The 27,355-nt window shown below is 46.9% G+C and overlaps 1 protein-coding gene across 8 annotated transcripts in view; it reads right to left on the bottom strand.

The window, feature by feature from the left end:
* Positions 1-27,355, bottom strand: part of CRTC1 (CREB regulated transcription coactivator 1) — a 1,230,699-nt gene that overhangs the window by 423,151 nt on the left and 780,193 nt on the right. For 7 of the 8 annotated variants that reach the window (XM_069649310.1, XM_069649311.1, XM_069649312.1 and 4 more), the window contains exons 9-10: positions 6,254-6,384; positions 1,412-1,657 (exon numbers count right to left, since the gene is read on the bottom strand). In XM_069649310.1, coding sequence (XP_069505411.1) covers positions 1,412-1,657; positions 6,254-6,384 — 377 coding nt within the window. The remainder of the gene's footprint in view (positions 1-1,411; positions 1,658-6,253; positions 6,385-27,355) is intronic. The other variant, XM_069649316.1, reaches the window with a different exon arrangement.

Genomic DNA, 27,355 nt, shown 5'->3' with positions numbered 1-27,355 from the left:
GTGACACAATGTAAAAGATGATGCCTATGGAGTTTGTCCAACTCCACAACCAGAAAGAAACAGTGTACAAAATCACATTAAAATACGAGAGTGGGAAAAAGGGTCTCACTCTCTCCAGGTTTAAAAAAATCAAGTCCTCAAAATCCAGCAAAGTTGCTGGGGGTCTCTAAGGTAGAGGGAATTCGCACATTTCTGAGAATTCTCCCTAACAAAGTCATTAAGGTTATCCCAACCAAAGCAAAGCAGGCCCTCCAAATATGAGTTGTCCAAACTTAGCTGATCTACTGCCTTATTGCTACCTAATTAACTGAATGATATGTTGCATGAATGCTCAAACACGAAAGCCTTTAAAAACAATATATTTCTAAAAATGTGCATAGGGCATAGGAGAATGCAGTATCTGTGACTTATTTTTTTGAAAGAATAAAACCATAGGTAAATTAGCAAATCAATGCACTTTACCTGACAAAATAACTTGTGTTGCATAAACTGTTCATCACATAATTGAACGATTAAGCAGGACATCAATTTAGCAGGTCAATGCTGCTCTTATGCAAGCACAGAAGGTGTTCATGTTATTCTTTAGTCATCTTTAATTCACTATAAAGTAACTGCATTGCACTATATAAAACAATCCTTTGCCGGTCTAGGTGGAAGCATCAGTGAACAAGCCAAAAATGACCAAATAATTGCAAATTAATATGCCATTTCGGGTCTCTAATATTGTAGCAGTATTATCAGTCAATAACATCAGGAGCGTCCCCCACAAACGTATCTGCGTGTATTAAAACAAGAGTTGCTGACTGGCAACACAATCAAAAATGCTATTAGCACATATTTTCCAATGTATGGGCCACACCTTGACCTACACACTCTTCGCATTCCCTTCAAGTGTTACATCTTTGTTAAATGACTCTACTTTAAAAGAGCTGTATTTTGAGGGAGACTTTAGTAGTTCAAATCAGTATTTAGACTACATTCCGAAAAATCAGATTTGCGGTCTGACTGTCAGTAGTTCAATGAGTATGATAAAGGGTACAGTTTAAACTTAAATGTACACACTGAATCCACAAAGTGCACTTTTCAGTCGTTTTAAGGTATCACAATTCTCAACTTCTAAACCAAAAAAACAAGTGGACAACATAAACGCACATGCTTAAATATGCTTTTCCTTAACCGCTGCATCCCATAACAAATGACTTTAGAAACACATTCATTGCATAACTTACAAAAGCTGTTAGTGCCAAAGTAACTATACTTGTAGAATTTAAGTGGAAACTCCGTATTGGGCACACTGCGCTACAGCCAACCTGATTGGTAGTTTCCAAAACTGGGAGCCTGAAAAGGGCAGGCAAATTTATGAAATGTCGAAGCTCATTTTTTCCATTGAAAAGCCTTGTTCCATACTTACCGAGTTGATGTCGATCACCATTGAAGGTTGCGTCTGGGTTCCAGGAGGAGACTGTGGAATTGAAGATGATAACGTGACAGACAACGGTGGAAGCTGCGTCCCGCGCTGTAAACCAGAATTCTGCATTAGCGATGAATTCTGAGCAAGTCCACTAGACACCTGGGTCTGAGGCTGTGACGTCGTCTGAGTAAAAAACGAGTACGGTGGAAGCTGTTGCTCCAGTGACAATGCGTCCATGGCTACAGCCTTAGAAGCATGAAAAAAATTAAATAAAACTTAATTACAAAAAAAAAAACGGAAAGACATCAGGAATCAATTAGTTATCTCTTGCCACACAGGGAAACTTGAACGAAACACAAGATAATTCATTTTTACAAAAAAGTGAACCGTAAAGCTTTTGTAAATTGTATGAACAAAATATAAGGAATGGTATGTGCACTTAAGTTGTTTTAGGTAGTTCACTTGTATTAAACAAAATTAGTTGATGCATAGAGAGTAAACTATTTAGAAAATAAACCAAAATAAAACATTAAAAAGCGGATTACCAAAACCCAACTACTAAAATGGAATCCACTTAAGGCAGCAGCCATAAAAACACCTTTGTCCTGTCCCATTAAATTAGGAGGCCAGTTTGTAGGGTAAAGGCGATCAGACTAAACAAGTAATGAACATTTAGAAATTCCCCCCGATTGTTTTTTCATTCCAAAAATATATTTTAGGTTTCCGGAAGAAAAAAAAATGTACTTTTGATTTTTCTCTTAAACATGGAAGTGTTGCCTGCTGTTTATAGTCATAAATGTATCTATATATAAAATGTTGATCCAAAAGAAAACTAGTTGATGTCTTGATTAGGCTAAGAAAGTCATATCATCTCGAGAGGATAGCTCAGGGACAACGCACTCGCCTTAGAAGCAAGAGGTGGCGCAACATCGGTTTGCTTCCCGGGTCCGTGCTTAGAAACCTCTGGGTATTAAGCGCGCTATAAATCACCCATTACAATTACAATTTATTTTGCTGATTTGCAATCTTTTGTTTAACGTCTCCACTTCCTCATACAGTGATGGAATGAAGCCTTTGAAAATTACAGCATTACAGCTTACGCAGCCCTTCTTGGAAATGGCCAGTTATCCGTACCTGATGGGTAGTTTTGCTCAGACACATTGTATGGTCATCTCCCCCAAACACTGCAATCTTCAAGGTCTAAATGATACACTGTATTAAAGGGGGGAAGATTCAGTGGAACTGACGAGCAGGAACAAAAAAAAGCCCAACATTTTAAGAGTGCTCTCAGGAATGTAGGAGGGGATGGTTTAGTGTCAGCCATTGTATGTCCAGGTGAAACTCATGTCAGGCCAGTCTCTTTACAATATCAGTGGTGGTAGCATAATCATTAACCTTTGTGTCAAATACAATATTGGGATTGTGTTACAACACAATCAAGAGGAACGGGTGGGGTTTGACTAGCGAAAGGGGCCTTGACAAGTCTCTGAGAAGCTTTTCAACTGGGGTACTTTGGGGGCAGGTTGAATTCTTCAAGATTCTTAAAGAATTTGAAAATCATACTATTCCATTCCCACTTAGCACTAAAGGTTCAGCTTGGTGGCAAATAATTCAAGATGAATTCTTGAATAAAACCACTGGTCACCAACTGAATATTGAGAACTAACTGACTCGCCTGGACCTGCTCTAACACCACAACAAAAGTGAACCCTACTCAGATTCCTAAATTTGAATTACTGTACTGAATCAGAGGTTCATGACATTATCATGAAACTTCGATCCATCGCATGTGAAGGGGACCCATGTCCAACTAATATCTTGAAAGACACGCTGGATGTCCTCACCCCTTGGATTTCCATGATGAGCAACATGTCCTTCAGGGACGGCATGGTACCAGCCTCTCTGAAGGACGCCTGGATAACTCTCTACTAAAGAAGAATACACTAGACCCAGATCTATCTAAAAACTACTGGCCAATAACCAAAGTGCTTAGCTCTTAAAAATCATTGATAGAGTAGCATATTTACAATTTCAACATTTTGTAGAGGACAATAACATTTTGGGCTCCGACCAGTCTGGATTCAGAATACGGCACGTGACTGAGACGGCACTCCTAGACCTTAAATCTAACATCTCAGGCATTTTAGAAAAAGGCCTCCTGGCATTATTAATGCTGTTGGATCTCTCTGCCATGTTTGAGCTGATCAATCATAACCTCCTTCAAGAAAGACTGATCAACATCGTAAATTGCTCAGAGAAAGCAGCCCATTGATTTCATCTTTTCTGGGTCGCATTACATCCAAAGTGGACGTCGAGAAAACCAAAGCCTCTCCCATCTCCTCCACGTGCACAGTCCTACAGGGATCTTGCCCATCTCCTACCCTACGTAACTACAAGAGCGCACTACTCCATCTTCGACGGACTGGGTGTCCAATATGCTAATTATGCAGATGACACCCAGGTCCTAGTTGAGCTGACTGGCACTTCCACTACTGATGGTAAGACAGAACGTCGTCACTGAAATTCTAACCTGGATGGCCTGCAACTTGCTTGCATTAAACAATGAGAAGACAGAGCTTCTCATTATTGCCTCCGGCCCTCGTTTAGATGAAATGTATTCTATGTACTGCCACATTTCTATCATGGGCAATCGAATCTCTGTCAGCAAATCCATGTAAACCTTAGGCGTCATCATTGACTCAGAGTTGTCGATGAAACAAGACGTTTCAAGCATTCAGTCCTCCTGCGGTTATGTAATTAAACTACCAGATTAGGCCCTATCTGACCACAAAAAAACATTCCTCCTGGCCACTGCCTTAGTCGCAATTGGATTACTGTAATAGCCTGCTCACTCGCACATCTCAAGCCAATCTCTCACGCTTACAGACTACAGGGAATGGTGCCATCAAGGCAATTTGCGAATTGGCCAAGCTCGACTATGTTTCGGATTTCAGAAAAAGTCTGCATTGGATTCAAATCAACCGAGAATCAGGCATAAGATTCTATCCCTTATTTAAACATGCTAGAACTCTGTGGTGCCGCAGTATGAGACAAGACAAAAAGGCTTTCATTCCAACAGGGCACAAGAGTTTTGCACTCCAATGAGATCAATAAATTGCCTCAACCCTGCTTTCGTCTAAAAAAGTTCGGAAGAACAAGCTTTGAAATTCATGCACCTCAAGAATGGAATGCCCTCCCATCAACCCTCAGATCCCCTTCTTTGGCATTTTTCAAAAAGACCTTAACTCTCCTCTTTATCTGAATGACACTAGGCTAGTAAGATTGTTGTTTTGTCCTCCCTTTGTTTCCCCCTCCCTGTCTTGTTATGCCTAGAAACACTTGTGTACAGGAACGTTATAAATACCATATCATAACCCAGCAGATTAACTGTCTTGGTGTCTGACCACACTGCATTCCCACTCTGAACTGCTGGATCTCTGCTGAATGTGTGTCCATTTTTGTGCGCTTTGAGGCCCACAGGCGTCTAGCACTTTTATGAAAACTTAAAATAAATAAATGGGGCTGGGTTGGAGCAAGACCAGGAACGATTCACTGCTTTAGAGAGAAACAGGCAGGTGCAGTGACAGGTGAAGGCATGTCCACGGATTTTGAAAAAACGATGGACAGTGTCAGGTCTGAATGTTGTGATCCCTGCATCTCTATGGGTATAAAAAGTGAAAGTGTGTTAGTAGGCTGGGAGGATAGCTCAGCGGCAACACGTCTATCTTGGAAGCAAGAAAATGCAGAGCAACACAGGTTTTAATCCTGGTCCTGTGCTTAGAGACTGGTCTCTAGTATTAAGCGAGTTATAAAATATTAATTGGGGAGAGTGACTAATGAAACCAAGGCCTAGTTAAGGTATCAACTAGTTTTCTTTTGGATCAACAGTCTATTCAACCCTTGGCTAATACGGTAACAAGCAAACTGAACTATATACGTATAAATAAAAAGGCCAATTTAGCTAAGCCTCAAAACATCAGGGTGACACCCAGTAACCATAACCACCACCTGATGTTCTCCAGTTCATAGCCAATGCATTGTTGGTATGTAAATTAACTCAAAAGCATTCTTTTTGCTGCATAAAATGGTCTGGTTTATAGGGCAGTGCTATTTTATACAAAGCTTTCAACCGAAGAGACCACTCAATAATACAGGCAACTACCTAGCTGTTTCGATCGTAATGGATCAGTGCAATATAGTGTAAACAGACCAAGCCATTCTGAAGTTTTGTTCTAGAAGAAGCTGTTTAAACTAGATATTCCTCAGGATCCTAGTGCTGGCTGTACTGCTGTACTCTGAATACTCCAGACAACCATGGGTGGATCTGCTGAGGACAAAAAGAATCAGGGCAGGGAGAAGGAATGGTCCCACAATGAGTAGCAGCTGCACTGTTTGGCCATATCGCACACAGAGGCAGGTAAGTTAGGCAGGGCAATGCACTAATAAAGTTGCAGCCACACAACTGGGGCTCTGACTTTGGCATTCCTCGCCGATACTCGCCTAATCCGGACGGAAGGCATGGGAGAACCTGAAATCCGATTCCACAAAATTTAGAGACCAAGTTTCAGCATCAGGAGAACAGCTGTCCAGCCAGCACTAGGAGCTGCAGGGACGTGCCAACTCTGGTTTCTTTAGCTCGCAGTTCACATATGAATGCTTGGGTCTCCTTTAACGCCCTTTGCAAATTGTTCAGTGCCTGTAAATTGAACATTCTTTCAGCAATAGCTTACATACAATATTTATGGCGGTCAGTGATGCTAGCTGCTAGGTTGACTGGGCACATTATCAGTGATGCAGATTAAAATGTATGGCAGGGTCTACACTTTTCAATATATTATATACCTGAGTGATTGGTGACAAAGGAGACATCTGCTGGGACTGTTGTCTTCTTGAATCCGAATTCAATGAGAGTGGACTCACAGATGTTTGCCGATGCTGTGATCCAGTTATTGTGCCTTGTGTCGACGTCAAACCTGAAAGAAAAGGAAATATAAATTGTTCGATGTTATTTTTTGCTGTTCTTCACAATTTAAACCTAGTGAGCCATAAACTCCAAGCACATGTACAATTTAGAATGTCCGAATGCCTTGGACATTTAATGTCTTCATAAGGTAAATCAACTTTTGAAGTGGTTGGGCGAAACCAGTGAAAACTAACATTACTACAAGCAGGCTTAATGTTGAGCCAGCAACTCCAATGAGCAAATTCAGTACGATTGTATTTTAAATTTGTCCAGGTGGGTGTGGACAGTGCCCATCATCCCGCTCCCAAAGTTGACATGGTGCAAACGTAAATTCAAATTTTTTAATGTTGCAACAGAAATAAAATTATGTTTAAGACTGAACATAAAATGTCAACAATTGTATGTACTAAGACAGTATGCGTTGGGGTTCAAACAGATACTTGAAATATGCTTTCGTCATGAGTATCATCTTATATGAGCTGTTTATTTTAACTTGATTACTTACCAAGTGACTGCAATTCATTCTTCACAATTAGTTACACTGCAAGATGAGCAAACCGAATAACTCCAGATTTACTTGTTTTTCAAAGTGTGGACCTAGCTTGAGAGCAGCAGAGCATAACAGTTTTTTTTATCAGTACCGCAGTAAAGCGAGTTGCAGTCCGTCTATTGCGATTAGTACTTGGTCAGGGGTTTAAAAAGCCGCGTTTTGTTTAATTTGCGAAACTGGAGAATTGTGGGGGCATTTTGAGGTCGATAGAGGTTGCATGACAATTGAAAGATTGCTTGCGTGTCCACTCTAGCTGGTTGGTAGATTTGCTGTGCAAGGAGCGTGTGCCACCATATATATGGAGCTTAGCCGCCAGGTACGCTGGTGTGCTACTTGTGACTGCTGTGTAGATAATTCATGCATTCTTGAACAGTATCCTAGCTTGGAAAGGAAGCCAACGTAGTTTGCCTAGGATGAATGATTTCGGTCACATTTTGGCATACCTGTAATAAAATGTGCTGCAGCATAGTGAACTGCTTTTAGGGACTCCAAGTGGGCAGCTGGGAGCCCTAACAGGAGGGTATTTCCACACATCTATGAGCAGGACGACAAGCAGCTACAGCACAGTCCAGAAGCCCAGTGGATGAAGGGTTTGATTTTGCAAAGGGTGGAGATTTGGAGCCAGGCCATTTGGGTCTTCTTGGCTACTTTTCTGGAAGGAGAGGTGAAGCCTATGGATTTAGCTGAAGCAGAGCTGCGGATCAAATTCTTCTATGCACAGGTCATTGAGAAATTGTTGAAGTTGTTTAGCTCCTAACTCACCGTATGTCCAAGTTTCGAAATTGGAGCAGGAACCTGAAGAATAACTAACCGACTTTTGGGAATTTCTTTCCGATTGCGTACGTCTGACTTTGGACCTTTAAGCCACGAGGGGATACAGTGCGGCTCAGTCCACTGTGAAGGTATCTCCATGGAAGGTATATACGGAGCTAGCTACAACCCATGACTCCCATTATGGCCAGTTTTACTCACACTCGGACCCTTAGAAGAGCAGAAGCTATGAACTTTCATTAACAAGGCATACATAGGAGGGCGATGAGGAATCCTTGCGAGTAAGAACTTAGTCACAAAGAAGATTACCAAAAGTTAAGCAATTTGTGCGGAATAGATTCCGTTCAACCACAGTTTAAAAATATTTTCGTAACATTCGAGAATGCCGAAAAAAAGGAACACAGGGTTTTAAGGCTTCAATTTCCCGCTGGATAGTTTCCTGTATCACAGAAGCCCACACTGTGCAAGGCCTCCAGGTTCCCAAAGGAATCCATGCACATGTAGTGCGAGGCAAAGCGGCCTATGTGGCTTTCCAGAAATACGTTCCTTGGGAAACCATTGCCAAGGTGGCCACATGGGCTTCCCAGTCTGCATTTAGTGAACATTATTGTCCCCCCCTTACTTGTTTACATAAGACAAAATTGTCTGCCCTGACGCAAACCACTTTGTTGGTGATGCTGGACAGGAAACTTTCCAGGGCCAGATAAATGGCTAGCAAGACCTATTAGAGGTAGGTGATATGGTGTTTCCTGTCCGAAGGAGACCACAGGTCGATAAAATCTAGGTGACCCAGAGTAACTCCCCCAGCCAAGGAGTGAGGAATCAGTTAACATCACATGAGATGCTACCGAAAATGGGGTCCGTCTAAGAAGTTGCAGTCCGAACACCATTTGAGATCAGGAACCATCTCCGAGTCACCCGAATAAACTGAGTGTGCATCAGTCGCCTGACACCAGGTCTGTCTCAGTGCCAACTGTGTACGCCTCATTTTTAACCTCACCAAATTAACAGCTACAACACAGGAAACCATCAAGCCCAGAAGCCTCTCGAACCGCCATGCTGATATGCGAGTGGAATTCAGGAAAAGGGTACATGTATGGAGGAGATCCCTCATTCGATCTATTACAGGATCTAGTTCTGCATGGCCATCGCATAATTCAAAAAAAGGCAGATCGAAATGTGAAGGGCTAAGGCCTGATGTTGGGGGCGAAAAAATTGCTAGCTATTGAAAGAACACGTCAAGAGGGTGAGAATGCTAAGCTACTGACTGTTACGGTCGAATTGTCCATTCCAAGGGTGGAGCAGCAAATACTCATGCTGAATGTGTACAACCCTCCAGGTGACGGGCATACACAAAAAATTATTGAAAGGGTGGAGAATATAATGAATGGCTGAACATCAAATAAATCTAAGTCACTATACAAAAACATAATTTTGGGAGACTTACATTACCAAAGATTTGGCAAAATATCAAAGGAAGAACTTGCCGATCTCCCAATTGTGATAAATGGGAATGGAGCGAAGATCATTGATTATACTGATGATGAACCTCTAAACTTAGATTTGTGGACACCTTTCATTAATAGCAATTGCCTGTTACAGTTGTACATATGGGAGTATTTCCTCTGCTCTTCCCCATACACTTGGTCAAATGGTGTGTTTTTTACTTGGATTGATACTTTATTTCCGGAATAAATATTTGAAATAATTGGAAGCCTTCAGCTCATACCAATAACTGTTCGTGATTACGTGGTTAAGAAATGTACATTTAAAACTAATAAACAAAAACAAACGCATGGTACCACGACCGTAAATGCAACCGGAAATATAATTCAAAGAACACAAAAAAAGAAAAAGAGAAATTCAACCTATATCTTTATAGTTTGCTTTTGGTAGATTATTCTGCTGAAAGCATTGGTATACCGGTATTTGAAAGAAAAATGCTAACAAGGGCAAAGCAATATATTGAGGAGAACAAAAGAAGTTAGCCTTAAGGAGTATAACAAACCTTTGATATAAAGATGGCTGAAAATAAATGATTATACTAAATAAAGGTTGATTTTTTTTTAACATTCTCATGCAATTGTATTGATGGTTATAAACAGTGTTATAAGGTTTAACCATAAAACACGAATAAGAAAGGAAAAATAAAGACTCTGGGCGTCCTTGTGTTGCAGCGTAAACCTAACAAAATCAGGTCTCGAGAGACGGCCATTGAAGACTTCCTTCAGCTGCTGTTCAACTGGGGGTATCAGCAAAGTGGAGAAACATTTGCACTTGGACGTCACTTCTCCCAAAAAGCAGCCTCCCGAGGAGCCAGTCCAAATAAGGATAGACATGAACTCCCCAAAGCCTGAGAAAGGCCATCATGATGGACATCATCATCTTGGTAAAGTCTCTTGGCGCTGAGCCAAGTCTGAAGGGGAGGACTTGGTAATGAAAATGCCCCATTCCCCCAGCCCAAACTGAAAAACCAAGGTATTTGCGGTGCTGAGGTCATCTTGGTATGTTAAGTTACGCATTCTGAAGATCCACTACACAGAGCCATTCATTTTATACTACAGACGAGATGATCTGTGCCATTATGATCTTTTACCTTTCCTGGGGAAAATGTGGAAATTCTAAAATATTGAGCAAGCCAACCTAGTTGGATTTTGGCACTGTATATATGTGGGTGTTGGACTCCCCTCCCACCCCCTGCCCCGCCCTCTTCCGCCAGAAGGACTTGTTCTATTGCCCTCATGTCTGATAATTTGTTAACTTCCGAACAGAGAAGGAGATCCTGATTGTTAGACAATAGGAAGGGAGACCGGGCGGGAGAGAGAGGTGGAAATCACAAAGGGGTGACAGAACCCAAGGATTCTTTGTGATGGTCGGCCAAAACTCCAGATGTAGCGGAAGACGCACACCTACCAAAGTCACATGGGATCATTCCGAACATTCATTTGCGGTTTTTGTCAGAAGAGGATGCATTGGTCCCTGAGTTGGAGGCTGTTGAGTGGGAGAAAAATCCCAAACCACTCGTTCTCTACCGTTTGCGGCGAAGGCTGCTAAGGGAGTGGTCTGGCTTACAACTTCCCGTCCTGAAAACCTGCAAAGGATCTGGTATGAAAGTCCATCTTTGGGAGTACGAGAATTGCACTGCTGAAGCTTTTGTGAGACCGAAAGCAATTTTGCTGTCAAAGTACTAGTCTTGGTTTTTGCCAACTCAGCAGCAGAGCTGTGGAAGAGCCCTTTACCCTCAAAGCTTGTACCTCCTTTGTGAACTTGCTTGCATGAAGCCATGCTTGGCGGTAGACATTGATGTCAGTCATAAAACCGTGAGCCGAAGTATCCATGTGATGTGCTGCAGCTTCAAATAGGTCTTGAGCTAGATCTCTGGCATCCGATAGACCAGTCTTGAAATAGTCAAGTTTGGCTTGAGGAATGAACTATTTGAACTCTGAGAGCTCCTTCCATAGTTTTAGTTTGACCAGAGCCAGGAATGCTTCAGTATTTGCTTGACAGAGTTGGAGGGCTGTTTTCCAAACACTTCCTTCCCAAAACCCTCCATTTTATCGTCCTTTGACAAGGCTTGTGATGCCGAGGAGGAAGATGCCAGACTTTGAATGGAGGGTAGCCGCTGAGGTAACCTTGCAAAGGGGCACGTAGTTGGAGGAATTTCTTCAGAAGCTTGTAGTCTGTACCAATCATTTATTTCTTTGTTTATGTGATGGCCTGTGCTTCAGCCAAGATATCTTTCTGAAGGAAAAGGCCTGAATGATCCTACATTTTCAGATTAAGTGCCCCTGACAAAACTCCCATCTGAGGTAGGAGGTTCTGGTGTCGGGATGTCTAGATAAGACATACGACCAAATCACCCGGTCATGAAATGGCCGGATTGACGAAGGCTGGTCCTCATGCACAACAGCAACACCCTTATATGTGGGACTTTCAGCAGGAGGCGCCAGGCGCAGAGAATGTGGCATAGGCTCAGGATGTTGCTCCACAGGTAGTTGAGGTGAAGTCGGAACTTCCGTAGTCCTAGGGGGGCACCTGTGGCCCAGGGAAAACCTCCAAAAACAGGTCCTTTAAGTAGGTCTTGACCGGGTATAAAATGCTTCAAGTTTTGGAAACGGTTGAAAAATGCATCCCCAGAAGACTGCCTTGGTTGTGAAGTGGGTATTGGTCTGCTGAACGGATTTTGCCTCCACAATTCGGTGGACACTGGCTCCCAATAGGGCTCTCCCGCACCCCAAACAAGTATCAATGTGGTGTAGCAGTGCTGAGGTAGGAGGAAGAGAGACTGTCAGTTGTAGTGGCATTCTCATATGCAGATTCCAATCCACTTTTGGACTATAAGGATGCAGACAGTAAAGACTTGGGCCTGGCATCTGATCCGGACGCATCTGAAAGCGCAGACAAAATAACCGACACTGTTGAGGAGCCGCCACTGTGAGACCCTCGTAATGTGCTTTACAGATTTGTCAGAAGCCATGGTGCTTTTGGCTGACATAGGTGCATTCAACTGTTACCTTAGACCTTTTCAAGGGATCCTCTGCTGAGCCAGCTGATGTGGACTTTGGACAAGCCTCTGTTTTGCTCCCTCAGCTTGACCGGTACAAAGTTTATCCCCGTTGAGGGGAACCTCGAACTTAAATCAAGATTTATTATCCCCGATACAGGGATTCTTGGCCTTGCATTTAGACTTTTTGTCCCTTTTTGGGGAACCTCGGGCAGAACCCCAGTACCTCTAGTCCCCAAGGGGGGGACCTCAGAGGGGACTCTGGTATCTAGTTTAGCCCCCTAAAGAGGCACTTCAGGGTGATCCCTGGTGACGCTAGAGTCAGGGCGACAACTCCTTGAACTGTGCAGTTTCGTTTTTTCCCTCAATAAATTCCCTTCAGTGGACCGGAGGTACGCCGTGGAAGACCACCTCCCAATCGACTAGTCCACTTTCGAGTGTCCAGACCGAGAGGAAATCACAATAGAAACATGTATTCCATGGATGATCTTCGCCTAAACACTAAAGGCAAAGATTATGAGGGTCCACCACGTATTGTCTTCAAAGGAGAGACACAATGAAGCACTTACGCTCTGGCAGAGGAAAAGAAAACTGCCATGGAACTGAGGGAAGACAAGCAACACATTGAAGGACAAGAGAAAGGTAAGAAAAAGTTCAGCGAGGCCAAGAGCGTCCAATCCCCACCACGCAGATATTAGGACTGAAGGGCGATGCGCTGGCAGGGCCCAGGAAGGCGGGCCTAGAGCCATACTGTTAGGGAGAATTCTCAGAAATGTGCTAATTCCCTTCTACCTTAGAGACCCCAGCTCTTTTGCTGGACTTTAGGACTTTAAATTTCTAACCTGGAGGGAGACCTTTTTCCCCCACTCAAGCATTTCTGTTATTTGGACTCAACTCCATAGGCATCTTTACATTGTGACACGCAGCAACTTCAGTGCAGTGGCACAGGGAAGTCTTAGATTTCCCAAAGGTTTAAATACCTTCTCTTGGTGAAACTACTGTTTCCAAGAGCAGCAGAGTGAAACTGACTTTTACATTTTGTAACTTTCTAGACCCAGTACACACTATCTTACAATAGGGTGCTGGAGGGGTTACTTAGTATCCCCTTTGTCTAGTTTCTCATCTAACTTTTTAATGTTACCCTTTCTACAATACAATTAATGGCTGGTGGCAGTGGTTTACTTTTTACTACAATTGTGTGTTTTTACCGAAGGCTGCAATTGCAGCTGCAATAAGACACCCACGGGAGCACATTTTGTCAAAATGGCCCTGGTTGTCTTTTCGCCATTTCTTGCTGTAAAGGTCCTTCTGGAGATTTACTCTGCGCACCAAACCAGGTTTGGTCACTTTGTTCATTTTGTCTTTGGCAGGATTCACAAGTGAAGCCCGCCTCCGGCTCTAGCCTGCCTGGCAGGAAGTGAGGGAGGTGCCCGAAACACCCTGTGCTAAATCCCCTTGGTTACAGGAATGCACCTAAAGGTGATTGGCCGGCTTGCAGTCCTTGGAGGACAACCACCCAGCTGTGTGATTGACAGCTAGGCTGGAATGAATGGGAGAAACCTGCATACAAAGCGAGGCTTTTGGCTTGGAAGAGTCGACCACTGGATGTAGGAATCCGAAGAAGAACTTGGAAGAGCTGCCTACTGCAACTCCTGGTTCATTGGTTTGCCCGGTGAAGCCCTGCTGCTGTGCTGAAGCTCCGAATTCACCTCGACCTGAGAAGACCTGCAAAGGACGACTTCTCTCCTTGGGTTGGTGGGACCAATCGACCTCAAGACAAGCTCATCTGGAAATTCTCTCCAAACTGGCTGTACTTCGATTGCTGCTGCAGGAACTGAAGTGCCAGGGAGAGGAACTCCAGAATCGTTAAGGCTCCCAGGAAGCAGGACTGTCCAAGCCTGAGCCACCTCAATAGAGTGCTGAACCCCAGGTGCGAGGAAAGTCTGCAGTGGTATGCGAGAACCGCTGTGTTGCTATTTGTTAGAGACGCGAGGAGCTGTAACCGCGAAGTGTCGCTGACCTGACCAGTGCAGGAGTCCCCAGACCCTGTTGTCAGCACGACTGAGGCTCAGTAACAACCGATTCTGCAGAGCTGTACAGGAACATAAGCCAGCTGGAACCATTTCTTCTAACCAAAGGTACTGTAACACTAAGGGGACTTGCCTCTTGTTGTGTAGCCTTGCTTGTTCTAAGTCAAGACATGTCTTTGTTGCAGAGTTGCTTGCAGCTTTGCCCTTCACAAGCCTCCCAGCTTGTGGCTCTTCTGTGATTATTTCTACAAAGACTTCTAAAACATTGTGGAAGACTTTTACTTACCTACAAGAAGTGCTTCAGTTCACCTAGACTTTTGTTCAATTGACATTGGCTGGCCTGGCTCCCTGAAAGACTCTTCTTACCTCTGACTTTGTGTGTAACCTTTCCTAAAGGAAAGGGTTCATTTACTTAGCATTGGGGGTTAAAAGGTACTTACCTGCTGCAGAATATTTGTATAACCCTTTGTTTTATTCCCAAACCCTTTCCTTTGACACCAACTCAGTATTGCTCTAAATGTACCAGTGATATATTATTGACCACAGTGTCCTAGTGATTTACATCACCTCAGGGTGTAGGAAACATCTGTGTGCCATCCCAAATGGGTAATTGCTGATTTAGAGAAACTAAGTGTGTATTTTGAAGTGTAATTTTGTGTTACATATATATATTGCTCCCTTCTGAAGAAGGCTTATTGAACTGACTGTTAAATTAATAATTGTTTAATCAAGAAACCTTGAGTGTAAGAGTTTGTTTCAATTCTTGTCACTGTGAATCTCTAACTCTCCTACTGCTCACATTGACCCTTATTGAGATAAGCCTGGATGCTCAGGCACACCACCAACCTGTGTTGTACAAGCTTATAGCAAAGGTTGGGTTCCTATTGCCAAGAGGTCAAGGTCGCTGTAGTCTCCCAAAGGGAACTGCACACAATCTTGCCTAACACATACTCAATGCTGGCGCTGTGTAAAAATAAAAAACACTTTTTTGGATGCTACCAAAAAGTGCCCCGGTCCCATCCCGAAGGACGGAATATCCCACAAGTAGAGGAAAGGTAAAAGGACGCAAGACTACAGAGCAGCAAAGAGTTGAGGCAGGAGCTTGAGGTGGGAGAGCGGTTCAGCAAAACTAGGCTCTGATTAGTATTCAAGACTAAGGAGCTAGACACAGATCAAGGGAGAAATTCTGTTCAGTGAGTTTAGTCCGTAATACTCTCTAACCAGGCCTCTTTAGCTACTCTTCCAATGTTCTAGGATTCATCCTTAGTTGCGGGGCTTATCAAACAGGATGGATTTGATGCTGCTTTTCTAGAAGATAAGAAATGTTATAAAAATTAAATAAAAAATTAATTGTGCACTTTTGTCCAACTAATTTTAACTGCACAATGCATACCGAATACTGTCCAGCTACATCATTGTTTACTTTTTATATTGGCAAGTAAAAAAAGTTAGCATGTAAATGCCATTATATCAATAATTGATAAAGGAATATGTGAGATGCCACACATTTTCTCTTAAATCAGGAGGTTTGATATGAAAACCTTGAAAATCCTGGGTAGTAGCACATTCACCATAGGAAACTACACGTGTTTATTAAATTGTCCTAATGACATACACCTACGAGAAGCAAGTAGAACTGAAATGTCAGCAATGAAAACTAATTGAAAACAAAAGACGAGCCCTCAGTAAAGTTTCCTGACCCAGACCGAGAAAGACATTTTCCAACGCTGCTATTTATTCATTGGGGCGTGCAGAACTTAAAAACCTACAATTTACATACTAGTTACAATGGTAGAGGTGCTTTCCGAAGGGCGAGGATGTACATGTTAAGAAATCAATTAAAGCACGAGTTACACATAGGTATAAGGCAAACCCCTTGCACAAACCAGTATCATATATATGCTAAAAAGGTCTGAGCTTTCTTTACAGAAAAATATATATGCGCATTTGTTGACTATCAGAACTGCTTTAGAACTATACATGGTCTTGATCACTACACGAAAAGTCAAAAGGCAATCTGGGAATCCTTCCACATCGACATGATTATACTAGGCAGAATAGAAATGGGCATGCTTGGAAAATGTGCTAAAATGTCACTGCTTGAAACTAGGTCTCTTAGTCAATCCGAGGTCTCCTGGTCAATTAGGGAAATAAGCCTCATAAGAATGGATTGTTTAGGATGTGCACAATCAATCTACAGATCTACTGATTTAAATTGGCTGGGCATGTTTTTTCCATCCCAAAACGATGCTTGAGCAATACCAGGTACACCAGTCATTCATGAACAGTTTTAAAAAAATGTGCCTCATTTGAGCTTTGCATTAGTGCAATCTCTATGCAAACAAGTGTGTACTGTGAGGCTGGGCTGGGAGGTTTGGCGCAGAATGTGGAGAATGATGGGTGACAGAGCCGTTCTCTCAGCAGGCCCGCTGGTGGCACTATGCGGGAACGAGCCACAACTGTTCGAAGCGGTCCGTAGATATTGGGAACCGGTGGGCATGGCCACCCTTGGGGACATATGGCAGGAAGGGGAGGCATTGGAATTTCAGAGGTTGCAAGAAGAGACAGGGGTGCATAGATGCCAGTATATAACCTACGCTAGGCTCATGAAACGGGTAAGGGAGAGATGGCCGGAGACAGTGCTAGCGGATGACCCTGATGCCTCCCTGGAAACGATGTATGATGTTTCGGAGGGCAGGCACGAGATATCTAGAATATACAAGCTTCTAAGAGCAAAGGTAGGGAAGGAGCTGCTTCAATTGAGGCAGGACTGGGAGGGGGAAGTAGGAGGACCTATGACAGATGGGCAATGGGAGAGAGCCCAAAGGAACCATAAAAAGGTATCCCGGAATGCGAGACTCCAACAACTCCAATTGTATGTCACTCACAGGGCTTATTTGACTCCCGGGAAAATTGCAAGGTTTGGAGGCTCGGCTACGCAGAAATGTCCCAGGTGTGGGGAGGCGGAAGCGGGGCTGCTACACATGTTCTGGACTTGCCCGGAGGTGCACAGATTTTGGGATGAGACTAAAACTAAATTGGCTGGTGGGGGAGTGGAGCTGGACGTGGGATCAGCTTGGCCATGCATGCTCGGGATTTTTCCCAGGCCACGGGATTTATATCTGTTTGGCGTAACAACCAGCAAAGCCACAGAATGAAATGGGCAACTCACTAAATGTGTTTTTCCAAACGCCTCCACAGTACAATCCAATGAGGAGCTCCCTAACAAGATATGCTTGAATCAGTAGCTTTGTAAGAAGCAAATCAGCCAGTTTTTCAGTCGCAAAGTGATTTGCCCAATTTGGCTACTTTCAGCACATGTGCAGTAGAAAATAGGAGTTATTTGCAAGGCTCCAGCGACGAGCGGCCTCAAGGAGTAATCTTTCAAATGTGATTTATCCACGACGTGAAAGGAACTGGATATACTCGCTGCCGGTGTTAAGGCTTCCTTGTGAAGTTTATGCTGGCTGTGTTTATTTACACCAAGGGGACTGGCTACCGAGCTACAACACACCACGTGAGGAAATGTTTTCTGAACATCAGAGCGTTCATACATCAGAGGGAAGCAAGCCCTGTCTAAGAAGTATTTTAAGAGCTAGCAACCGCTGTAGTTTTTCACACGGAATGCCGCGCAGCTTTGGGGATGCCGCTCGATGACGAGCAGAAGGGAATAGTTTCTTACCTGTAACTCCATTTCTCCAGCATTGGTATCTTTCATGGATTCACATGCTTAGAATATTCCCCCGTCAGACTGGGAACCCTCGGTACACTTATAAAGCCGTTTTCCATAGGAAAAAACTTCGACACTTGTGTCCTATCCACGTCGTTTTGGGCTGCTTACGCATGCCCCAATAGGACCTAGCGGTATCAATGCCCCGCCCCCGTGGCTCCCTTCAGATTTTAACACCTCCAAAGTAGCATGGGGGGAATACAAACATGTACATTGCATTCAGGGGAGGCCGGCGGGTGCATGTGAATCCATGAAAGATACCAATGCTGGAGAAATGGAGTTACAGGTAAGAAACTATTCCCTTCTCCAGCATTGGATCTTTCATGGATTCACATGCTTAGAATAGATTGTACAGCAGTAACTATGATATGGCGGTGTGAATGCAATCCAACATTATCATAAGCATACATTTTTTTTATATATAGCAACTACCATATGCATTTAGGTACACATATATATCTCTCCATCTCAAGGTCATTCCCCTGAACAGGGGGCTTACCTCACTGAAACAGATGGCGCAAGACTGCTCTTCGCATCTGCACATCGTCCGCATGTTGCCGTTCGAGGCAATAATGGTGGGTAAATGTGTGTGGCACCAACCAGTACGCCGCTTGGCAAATTTCCGTCAGAGGAATCCCTGCCCACAGCGCCGCCGAAGACGACGTTGATCTCGTGGAATGAGCTCTCGGACGTCCTTTTAGCGGTTTTCCCGCCTTGGAGTGACAAAAAGCAATCGTCGACGAGACCCATCGAGCTAGTCCTTGTTTTGAGATTGCCTTTCCTCTCGTCGACGGACCATAAGCCACAAACAGTTGCTGCGTAGTCCTGACTTGCTGAGTCCGATGAAGGTAAAATTTTAGACCTCTCTTCACGTCCACAGTATGGAGGGCCTTTTCCGCAGCCGATGAAGGAGTCGCGAAAAAGGTAGGTAGAATAATTGACGAATGTTTATGATAAACAGTAGGAACTTTTGGAATAAAATGAGGATTAGTCGCCAACACTACTTTGTCCTTAAAAAACCTCAAGTACGGCGGATCTATGACCAATGCTTGCATCTCCGAGAGCCGTCGAGCTGACGTGATAGCTATTAGAAAAGCCATCTTCCACGATGAGAACTTCATAGACGAGGAAGCCATCGGTTCAAAGGGAGCTTTCATTAGCCCCGCTAACACCTAGTTAAGACTCCATGTCGGTGGAAAGCGTTTAATCGGTGGAAATGTACGGAATAAACCCTTCATGAAGTGCTTTATCAGCCTATCACTAACAAGGGAGACGACTGCCTTCTCCGCGTGAATCTTGAAATGGCTGCTAGGTGCACCTTTATCAACGAAAAGGATAACCCGCTCTTCGCCAAATGCAGCAAATATGGTAGAAGCTGTTCCGGAGTTATATTCAGGGGCTGCAATCCCGGCTGACTGACACCACACACAGAATCTCCTCCACTTGCATGCATGCGAAGTGTTCGTGGAAGGAGCCCGTGCGGCCTGCAGGATTCTCTGGCAATCCGACAAAATACTCAGGGTACCAAACTCCGAGAAGTCAGGAGCCAAGCTGTGAGGTTGAGACTGTCCGGGTCGTGGTGCCACACTATCCCTTTGTCCCGGGAAAGGAGGTTCGGGACTTTTCGAAATGTTATCGGCTGCGCTATTGACAGTTGTAGCAGGTCGGAGAACAACGCTTGTCTCGGCCAATACGGAGCCACTAGGATCACTCGACACCTGTATCTGCGAATCCATTGCAGGGTCCTCGTATGAGAGGAAACGGGGGAAAGGCGTACAGAAACTTGTCCATTCACGGGAAGGGGAAGGCTGCCCCCAGTGAGCACATCTGTGTGGCCACCTGCTGGTGTACAGTTCGCACTTTTTGTTCTCCCTTGTTGCAAAGAGATCCAGAGGAGACTGCCCCCACTTCTTGAAGATCTTCGACAACTGAAGTCGGTCTAGCTCCCATTCGTGTATTTGGTCCATTTCCCTGCTGAGGGAATCCGCTTGCTCGTTCCTTACTCCAGGGAGATGGTGAGCTACGATGGTTATATCGTGCTTCAGAGCCCATTGCCATACTTTCTGAGCCTCGGTGGACAGGGTTCTGGACCGAGTGCCTCCCTGCTTTCTCAAGTAAAACATTGTTGTCGTGTTGTCTGTCAATATTATCACTACCGAGCCCTTTATGTGCGGTAGAAAGGCTTTCAGGGCCCAGCGCACTGCCCTCAACTCCAGTATGTTGATATGCAGGAGCGATTCTATCGGCGACCACCGACCTTGCGTTTGGAGAGTGCCCATATGTGCTCCCCAACCCGTCAGCGACGCGTACGTCACTATGGTCACGCGGAATTCCGGTTCTTGCAGGGGTACCCTCCTGGATAGGTTCTGAAAGCCCTGCCACCATCGAAGAGCTCGTAGGAGCTCGTCGTCGATGATCAGTTTGTCCGACCAGAGTCCTTGGGTCTGGGTCCATCGGTCCGCCAGGAACTCTTGAATTGGCCTCATGAAAAGGCGGCAGTTGTTCACCAAAGGGATGCAAGACGCCATAGCGCCCAGTATCGACATATCTCCTCACTGATAGTTTGGTATTGATCCTCCACTGACTTGCTAGCTGATTGAGTCTGTGGATTCTGTCGACGGATGGTTTTACCAACCCTGACTGGGTTTCGAACTGCGCACCTAAGAACACTAAGCTTCGACAGAGTCAACGAGGACTTCTCAAAGTTTACTGCAAATCCCAGCCGTCGTAAAAGTTGCATGGTGGCCTGTAAACTTGCTCGAGTTGCCATAGTGGAGGATCCCCTCACCAACCAGTCGTCCAGATACGGGTACATGTGATGGCCTTGCTTTCTCAACCATGCTGCAACTGGAGCTAAACATTTCGTGAACGTCTTGGGGGAGGATTTCAGTCCAAAAGGAAGCACTGTGAACTGGTAGTGAGTCCGCCGGACCACAAATCTTAGGAACTCTGTCGTCGACGCATTGGTATGTGGAAGTACGCGTCTTGAAGGTCCAGCGACGCCAGAAAGTCCCCTTCTTGAACAGATCGGATCACTTCCTGAAGTGTGAGCATCTTGAATTTTAGGATTTTCAACGTTTTGTTGAGGTCGCGAAGGTCGAGAATGGGATGCCATTTTCCGTTGGGCTTTTTCACTACAAAGTATCGGGAATAAACACCTTGACCCCTCTGCGACGCAGGTACCAATTCTATAGCCCCTTTCCTTAGCATAAGCTGTTTCAACACGCTCAGCTGGGGTTGAGCCAAAAACGCTGGTGGAACATGCGGAGGGTTGCTTTTGAATTGCAGGGAATGCCTGAACCTTACAGTGTCCAACACCCACTGGTCCGTGGTTATTTGTTCCCATTCGTCGATACAATGCGATACCCTGCCTCCCAGGACGTTCCGACGCCCGTCATTGCTGGTCTTTGGCCTGCTTATCTTTCGACGACGAGGAGTAACCCGTCCTCTTCCTGAAGGCCTGGTAGTCTCGGTGTCTTTTCACGGTCTGAGAAGCCCGCCTGTAGCCCTGCGAGGAGTACGCCGGCCTATTGAAAGCCCGGTCCCTTGATGTTGAGAATCAGGAGTTCCCTGATGCTCCTCTAAAGGGGCGGAAAGAACGAAAATTCCTTCCCCTCTGGAGGGCACCCAAAGAACACGCCGTGTCAGAGTCCTCTTTCATGCCCTTTAAGGCCTCGTCCACCTTTTCGCCGAACAGAAGGTCTCCCTCAAAAGGCATATCCAGCACCTTGTATTGCACCTCGGATCTAAAGTTGGTGCATTTAAGCCACGCCTGTCTCCGTAGAACCACCCCGTTGTTGACTTGCTTAAATCCCGATTCTGCGAGGTCCACAACGATATATATAGAATGATTTGAGGCCTCTTCCCCCTCTCGGACGAGTAACATCGCCGCCTTCCTGTGTTCTTCTGGGAGATGAACAAGTTACTTTCTTACCTGGTAACGTTCTTTCGATGGGATGGTCCGACGACGTATTCCATATCTATGACATGTAATCACCACAGCTGTGCTGCTTCAGAAACTTTTTTCGGCGTCTGCGTCCTGCGTCGATGACGTCGATGCGCCGTCGTCGAGGACCACGTCCGACGTCATCCGATGTGATAAGTAGGACGCACGACGCCCGTAGCCTCAGTTGTAGTTTTTTCCCCCAGAACGTGTGACACTAGCCAACTGCCAGTCAGACACAAAACCTAGCGGAACGTAAGCTGCAATCGCAAAGAAATTCTGCAGCGGGGAAGGCAGGGCGGGAGCGATATGGAATACGTCGTCGGACCATCCCATCGAAAGAACGTTACAGGTAAGAAAGTAACTTGTTCTTCGAGGGGATTGGGTCCTCCGACATATTCCATATCTATGACAGACTCCCAAAGCAGTACCAGAGCAAGGAGGAGGGAAAGAATTTAGAATCAAAATTTAGAATAGCCAATCAAATAGCAGAGCAAAGGACCGCCTTGCCAAAGGCCAGATCCTGTGCTCGGATGGAATCGAGGGAATAGTGACGTACAAATGTATGTACTGAAGCCCAGGTGGCTGCATCACAGATGTTGCGAATAGGCACACCCCTCTGCAGGGCAGTAGATGCAGCCATACCCCTGGTAGAATGGGCCCGCAAGCCAGCCGGTGGGTCCTTACCCGCCAAGCAGTAGCACTCCGGGATGGCCAAAATAATCCAGCGAGACAAAGTCTGTTTCGTCACAGCTTGCCCTAAACACTTTCCAGCGTAACCAATAAAGAGTTGATCGTCCACTCTGACCCGGGACATGCGTGAAACATAAAAGCTTAAAGCTCTCCTAGGATCAAGCCTATGGAGCCTCTCCTCTTCCTTACCAGGATGCGGAGGAGGATAGAATGCCGGAAGAACAACCTTCTGGGCCAAATGAAATTCCGTCACTACCTTCGGAAGAAAAGAAGGACGAACTCTAAGGACAACCCTGTCCTTGTGAAATACAGTGAAGGGTGGCTTAACTGAAAGTGCCTGTAACTCACTCACTCTGCGAGCAGAAGTAACCGCAACTAAAAACACAGTTTTCAGAGTTAACAGCCTCAAAGGGCAAGAATGTAAAGGCTCAAACGGAGCACCCATAAGAAACTTAAGAACAAGGTTTAAATCCCAACCGGGCACCAGGAAAGGTGACGGAGGGAACACATTAGTGAGCCCTTTCAGAAACTGTGAAATTAAAGGGATTTTAAAGTAAGAACACTCTTCAGACGAGCGCTTAAAGATGGACAGCGCCGCCAGGTAACCTTTAATGGTACCCACTTGCAAGCCCCTGTGGGCCAAAGAAAGTAAAAAGGACAGAACCATGGGGATGTCACATGCAAAAGGATCCACATTCTGAACTCGGCACCAGTCGCAGAACTTACGCCAACGGTACAGAGACTTTCTTGCTGGCCTACGGGCCGAAAGCAACACCTCCATCACGTCTTCAGGGAGGTCCCAATCCTTATACCTCAACCTTTCAGAAGCCAAGCGTGAAGGTTGAGAGATCTGACCTCTGGATGGAGAATCTGACCCCCCTCCCGTGAGAGCAGATCGTCTCGGTAGGGAAGACGACGCGGAGGGCAGATGGACAAGCCGAGAAGGTCCGGGTACCACGTCCTCCGAGCCCACGCCGGAGCAATGAGGATCATCCGTGAACCGAACTTCCGTAACCTCCGCAGCACTTGCGGGATGACGGGGACTGGAGGAAACGCGTACACCAGTGGGAACGACCACTCCACCACGAACGCGTCTCCTGAGGCTCCTTTTGGAGGAAATTCCCGCGAGCAAAACCTTTCGCACTTCCGGTTGACACTGGAGGCGAAGAGATCCACTTGAGGGGTCCCCCAAAGGGCGAAGATCTCCAGGAGAATCTCCTGAGCCAACTCCCACTCGTGAGAGATCGTGCTCTGCCTGCTCAGAGCGTCCGCCGTCACGTTTTCGTCTCCGGCCAGATGAACTGCCGAGATCGAAACTTCCTGCTGGATGGCCCAGAACTCGAGCTGCATCGCCTCCCTGCACAGAGGAAGTGACCCTGCCCCCCCTCCCCTTTTTGTTGAGGTAGTGCATGGCCACTGTGTTGTCCGTCAGGATCAGGAAACTCTTTCCCCGCACAGTCGGCAGAAAAGCCTTCAGGGCTAGCCTGACGGCCCTCAGCTCCAACAGATTGATATGGAGTCTGGACTCCGACGGAGACCAACGACCGCTGACTGTCAGCCCGTTGGCATGCGCTCCCCAACCCGTGAGGGATGCATCCGTCACGATCGTCACCTCCGGCCAGGGAAGCCAAAATGGAGCCCCCTTCATCAAGTTGCCTTCGACGGCCCACCACAGAAGGTCCCGGGCGACCGAGGGCGGCACCTGAACCGGGTCCGACATCCTGCCGGAGGACTGCGACCATTGCGTCTTGAGCGCCCACTGCAAAGATCTCATCCGCAGGCGAGCCTCTGGCACCAGAAGAATGCAGGATGCCATGAGGCCGAGCAACCTCAAGAACTCGAACGCTGGGAGCGTCTGGGCATGCTGAAACTTGTGCACCATCTGCTGAATGTGAAGAGCCCTCACCTGGGGAGGAAAACACTGCCCCAGGGAAGTGTCGAGCACTGCTCCGATGTACTGGAGCCGCTGTGTTGGCGTCAAATGGGACTTCTTTAAATTGAGGGAGAAGCCCAGCCTGTGAAGGGAGTGGCAGGTGACGGACAGATGATCCAGGACTTGCTCGGGAGAGCTCCTCCTGATCAACCAATCGTCCAGGTAGGGGTAGACGTGAATCCCCCCCTTGCCTGAGATGCGCTGCCACCACCACCATGAGCTTGGTGAAAACCCTTGGGGCGGAGGTCAAACCGAACGGCAGGACCCGAAACTGAAAGTGCGAGTTGCCAACCGCGAACCTCAGGTACTTCTTGTGCTTGGGATGGATCGGCACATGGAAGTAAGCATCCTTGAGGTCGAGTGACACCAACCAGTCCTGAAGCTGAAGGGCCTGGAGGACTTGAGAGAGAGTAACCATCTTGAACTTGTCCTTCCTGAGGAGTTTGTTCAAACCGCGCAAGTCCATGATGGGTCTCAATCCCCTGTCTTTCTTCGAAATCAAAAAATAAGGGGAATACCATCCCTTGTTCCTCTCCGCTACAGGCACCAGGTCTATGGTGCCTTTCTCCAGCAGGGCTTGAATTTCCTGCGCAAGGAGCGGATCCGGACTCTGCAAAGAGAGGTTCCCCGGTGGATTGTCGCGAGGCCTGTGCCGAAAGGGAAGACAGTAGCCGTGGGTTATGATCTCCAGAACCCACACATCTGAAGTAATGGCTTGCCACTCTACAAGATGCTGCGCCAGCCTTCCCCCAACCGGCGAACCATGGGACATGGCCTCATGACTGAGTGGGAGCGGCCGCGGTGTTACCTGAGGGCAAAGAGGCAACTGCCCGAGCGGCCTTGGCACCACGGGTACCCTGTCGTCCACCTCTGGTACCCCTGCGTTGGCCTCTTTGACTGCCAGCTCCTCTCGCTTTACTGAAGGACGAGTAATAGCGAAAGGAACCACCCATCCACTGCTGTCCCCTAGGACGAAAAGGCGGAGGTTGGCGAACTGCAGCGCCCAACGACTTCGCTGCAGCTTTCGAGGTCTGCAACCTCTCAAGGCTCTCGTCAGCCTTGCTGCCAAAAAGGTGTTCACCGTCAAAGGGCATGTTGAGGAGCCGAGACTGCACATCAGGAGCAAACCCCGACTTCCGCAACCACGCAAACCTGCGTATCACGGTGCTCGCCGCCATGGACCTACTGACGCATTCAGCTAAGTCCAAACCCGACTGAACGGACTCACACATGGCATCCTTACCATCCTGGACCATAGCAAGGAAACCATCCCGTTCGTCCCCTTCGGGAATATGTTCAGCCGCTAACGCAACACAGTTCCACAGAGTGTGTGTGAAACGAGACAAGGCACAAATGGAGTTGGCCGCCTGAAGCGCTATACCACCAGAAGAAAACACTTTCTTCGCCCAGCCATCAAAACGTTTGTCGTCCCTATCAGGAGGGATGGTAGGGTACGACGCCTGCTTTGCCGGGGCCGTGGCCACCTGCACCACCAAACTCTCCGGAGTGGGGTGCCTGGTCAAGTAGCAGGGGTCGCTACTGGCTGGACGGTATTTTCGCGACAAGGATCTGCCCACCGCCGGGAGACTCTCCGGAGCAGTCCAAGCCGCCGCCACCCTTCTCTGTAAAGCCATATGGAACGGCAGTACCGGATCAGTTGGGGGACCAACATCAAGGATGTCCGTCAGATCATCCTGCACAAACTCCCCTGGGGGAGCAGACCATCCCAAGTACTCAGAAACCCTAGCCATAAGGCGCCGGTACGAGGAATCGGCATGAGAGCCAGGCTCAGGCCTACAAAACTCCACCTCCGGAGAGGTGTCCAGTCCACTGGCATCATGCAGTGACTGTCTCAAATCGTCAAACTGACTATGGCCCGAGACAATTTCATCTGGAACCTGACTAGGAACCAGGCCATCGGAATCCTCATCCGCCTCTGAAATATAGTCCAGGTGGCGAAAAGAAGGCACCCGAGAGTGCTTGCTCTTAACCAGAGCCTTCCTAGGGGGTTCTCCCGTGCCACGGGGTACCTCCGACACGAAAGGCGTCGATGGCGTTGAGCGAATCGGCGCCGGCGTCGAGAGAACCGGCATCGGCGCCGAGAGGATCGGCGTCGAGGAAATCGGCGTCGACGTCAGATGCAGCGCCTCCAGCATCTGCGGCGTCGACACAGCCCTCGAGGCCGAAGCCCCGAGCGTGTCCCTCGACGACCTGAGCGTCGACGGCTTCGACGACTTCCTCGGAGCCGGAGCCTCGAGAAAGCCTATCAACGCCCTCGACGCCTCAGACGTCGATGTCTTCCTCGAAGACCTCACAGGTGCACACGGTCTCGAACGCGTCAAGGACCGGGACCTGGAACGGGTACGTCGAGAACGAGTCTCCTTGTCCGACCGGGACCTCTCCTGTGACTCGTGCCGACCACTCTTGCGAGCGGTGTCTCTCGACCTCTCACGACCGACCCCACTCGGGGGCGCGGACGGCTTAGTACCCTGCGACTCAAGAATCGCCAGCATTTTCTTCCCGAAGGAAGCCCATTCCTCCGGCGTCGCACGGCTGGTGGGGTAAGCGACGTGCCGGGCAGAGTCCTCCGAAGAGGACCTGGAAGACGACCGGTGTCGGCGCTTCCGAGAATGCCTCGAAGAGGCTGAGGAGTGGCGAGACCGACTCCTAGAAGGAGACCCACGAGGCTTCCGACGATGACGCAGAGAGTCACCCCTCGAATCATCCGTCCAAAGCCCCGCAGACTTCGACTTCCTGGGCTTGGACACCCGACCTACCGACAACTTCTTACGTTCGCGTAAGGCTTTGGACGTGAGCGACTGGCAGT

The sequence above is a fragment of the Ambystoma mexicanum genome, chromosome 1p (assembly GCF_040938575.1).
Source record: "Ambystoma mexicanum isolate Mex_15411 chromosome 1p, UKY_AmexF1_1, whole genome shotgun sequence".
NCBI lineage: Eukaryota > Metazoa > Chordata > Amphibia > Caudata > Ambystomatidae > Ambystoma > Ambystoma mexicanum.
This window is presented reverse-complemented; position numbering and strand designations above follow the sequence as displayed.